Source organism: Phaethon aethereus, assembly GCF_964289735.1.
Source record: "Phaethon aethereus genome assembly, chromosome: 3".
NCBI lineage: Eukaryota > Metazoa > Chordata > Aves > Phaethontiformes > Phaethontidae > Phaethon > Phaethon aethereus.
The window spans coordinates 87,879,351-87,882,676 of record NC_138576.1 but is presented as its reverse complement, the minus strand read 5'-3'; the positions used below and the strand labels follow the sequence as shown (position 1 = coordinate 87,882,676).

Below are 3,326 nucleotides of genomic sequence, written 5' to 3'. Positions count from 1 at the left end.
TATTTAAACTCAAGATGTTATTAAAAAATACATTGCTTGTTTCCACCTCTGTGAGGGGTTGTGTACACCAGACCTCTTGTAGGACATTCTTGAGGAGAGTATTGACTCTGAAATGGCTCTGAACTATCACTACCACCTGAAACTCAATTCCACATCTTGTGTCTCATCTGGGAATAAATACCTCATTTTGACAGGCTGTAGAGCTTCCCATTTCAAAACCTCCCTTTTCTTCTGGCAACTGCTCCACTTCCTCAACTCCTTTCACTTTCTTTTTCATTTAATTTTAATAGTAGAGATACTGAACTACTAAGAAACCACGTTTCCAATTACTTTTTGGTAAAAACTCTAGTGCTTTGGGACACAGTTGTGTCCATTCTAGTGGTACTTTGGCTCCTTGCATTTGCTACCATTAACATCCACAACTGTTAATTAACTGCAGTTTAAAGCAGTGGCCTCTTTTTTAGATTGTGGCAGTGAGGAACACAAATATTTTTGCTTTATACCTCTCTGTGATCCAAGACAAGTATATGGAAAAATCTTCCTCCATAGAATCATTTAGGTTGGAAAGGACCTTTAAGATCATCGAACCCAACTATTAACCTAGCACTGCCAAATCCACCACTAAATCATGTCCCTAAGCACAAGGGGAATAAATCTGTTCAAAAATTCAAACAGCATGGAAAAGGCAAAAATCAGTATCTGAACGAGTGGCGTATCTGAATTCTAAGATAATTTAAAAGTTTCAAGGAATTAATGACTTGTATGAAATAACCACTTTCTTCCTACTTCACTGAAGAAAGACCAGGCTATACAGGCCATGAACACTGGATAGCTAAAATGTTACTGTGAAAAGAAAAAATAAATCCCAATGTACATATTAAATGATTGCCTTATATTTATTCATTAGTTTAATCCTTGCACAACACCTCACCTACTTACTGGAATGTAGAAGATGACTGTCAAACTCCAACACCCCACAGTCCTCAAAAAGTAAAGTAACAATGAGAAAAAGGGTGCCAGGGAGTAAGATTTGGGCTGCTCCATGAGTGGGTATGAGCAGGAGCTGAGGGTGACCCTGGCACAGGCCATATCCTCACTGACCAGGGTGCAGTCACACTGTATCTGAAGATGGCAGGTGGAGAATGGTGCTGGTAAGAGCATCCACCCACAGGACCAGACATGGTAAGTGATGGGTCCAGAGTCCTTCCAGGGAGTCCAGTTGGGAGAAGCAGGAGACAGTGCTGGAAAGGTTTCAATGCAGTTTCAAGGTCCACGTGGGTGACAGGTATACCTGCAGACACTGCTCAGGGCAGAACTGGGGCTGCTTTGGGCAATTAAGGCAAATTAGTGCCCTCATGGCCCTGAAAAAGTATAATTTACATACAACATACATCAGTACAATGTACACGCATTAATATTAAACAAAGTGCTGGTAGTATGAAAAGCCTTACCAAAACCAGTAATGCTGTTTCCGGATTTGGGCCTGTTTATTACTGTTGTTTGCATTTATTTGCCACTGGTGCTTCTTTTTGGTAATGTGAAATAATCTGAACAATTATGAGGCTATTAATACAAAGGAAAAGCAAGCCTGCCAACCATATAAGTAAAAAAGTGTTACATCCTCTGAACTCCAGAAAGTACGCAGGAGCGAGCCACAGGCCTTGTCCAACAAACCACAGAAAGAGAAGCAGCACACCACGCCGCCAGGACATCTTAACACTTGGCATTACGAGGGGCAAAAGGCAGAGATACCAGACAAAGTACTGCGATGTGCATACTTTGTTAAAACTCACAAATATAGCAGTGTGTAGGAAACAACAGAAAGCAAGGTCTCTGTAAAATGCTATGGACACCGCCAGGAGCAAAAGCAGCTGGGGCAAGAAAGCTGCGAGTCCAAGGGCCAAACTCCATTTGCTCTCCGCAGTTAAGTACAACATGTAGAAATAGGGAGAGAAGTTGTGACGGATATCCCGCCTGGTCAGGTGGTAGAGGTAGGCACGCTCCAAAAAATCCCATCCGTAGAGGTGATAAAATCCAACAGTCAAGGCAGCCAGCACAGATCCAGCAACTGTTCCAAAAAGCATCACATCACGGTTCTGCATCTTTACAAAAAGCTGCCAGATGCACCCCACAAATGTAAACCTTGCTTTTTCGTCAGGCCCCACACCCACTGCCCCTTCCCCGCCGCAGCATTTGCTCTGCAGGTGGAGCGCTATGGGCAGCGCATAGGTCAGTGGGTATATTTTCACGTGCACTGCCAGCCCATAGCAGACTGCGGCCTTCCCTATGCTCCCCTCCTCCACCAAGTACAGGGTGGCGAGCACCAGCAGTGCGACCAGGGCCTCCGCGTTGCCCCGGCTGGAGACGGCCATGGGCAGAGGGTTGAGAAGCCAGGCGGCGGCGCAGCACCCGCAGGCCTGGCCGGCGGCGGCCCCTCGGAGCCGCAGGGCCCGGTAGGCGACGACAGCAGCCGCCAAGTCCCCTGCCACGAAAAGCAGCTTCCCGAAGACCTCGGCGAGGTAGACGTTGGGCGTCAGGAGCCAGGCCAGGAGCGGGGTGTAGCGGTAGGTGGCCCGCTGGTAGGGCGACTGCCCCTCGGTCACCAGGCGCGCCGCATCAGTGAAGACCCGGTAGTCGACGTCGGTGAAGCGCACCCGCATGGCCCCGTCCTGGTGCAGGCCGTAGAGCACCAGGCCCAGCCTCGCCAGCAGCCCCGCGCCCAGCGCCGCGCGCACCGGCGGCCGCCCCGCCGCCATCCCCCCGTAGCGCCCGCCCACCGCCGGTGGGCGCGGAGGCAGGCGCGCGCAGCTCCCGCGTGCCTCACGCGGCGGGGAGGGGGCGCGGGGCGCGAGGGGGACGGGCGAGCTGCCGCGCTCGGTCCCGGCTTCCGCCCGTGAGCGTGGGGGAAGGGCGGCATTGCGCATGCGCTTGGCTGCGACGGTCGTTGCCGTTGGGCGGTGGCGCGTGCGTGTTGTGGGTGCTGAAGCCGTTGCCCTGGCCGGGCCGTGAGGGCGCTGCCGCTGTGGTTTCCGCAGGCACGGCTGCGTGCGGAGCGGCGGACGTTGCCCTCAGCGCCTCCCTCCGGGCGGGGCTGCGGCCCCGGGTGTCCTCCGCCCCCAGGGCCTGCGAGGCTTGGGCGGGGGAGCGCAGTGGGCGTCGCTGTCCCTGCGCCCCTGGGTCTGGCTGTGGTAGCGCAGCTGCGGAGAGGGAGAGGCGGGTGGAGCTGCGTGCCCTTGCCGCGTTTGAGTTGGGGCGTTGTTGTTGTGGTGGGGGTTTATATTTATTCCGATAGACTGCGGTGCTCTGGTGCAGTAAGCGCCGTCCCG

The 3,326-nt window shown here is 52.8% G+C and overlaps 1 protein-coding gene across 1 annotated transcript; it reads right to left on the bottom strand.

Annotated features, from left to right (window-relative positions):
* Positions 1 to 1,490: 1,490 nt before the first annotated feature.
* On the bottom strand, positions 1,491 to 2,985 carry PIGM (phosphatidylinositol glycan anchor biosynthesis class M; the record flags this gene model as incomplete). Its single annotated transcript, XM_081997483.1, has 1 exon — positions 1,491 to 2,985. The coding sequence occupies exon 1, from the start codon at positions 2,922 to 2,924 to the stop codon at positions 1,491 to 1,493; it is 1,434 nt and encodes a 477-aa protein (XP_081853609.1). The 5' UTR covers positions 2,925 to 2,985.
* Positions 2,986 to 3,326: the final 341 nt, after the last annotated feature.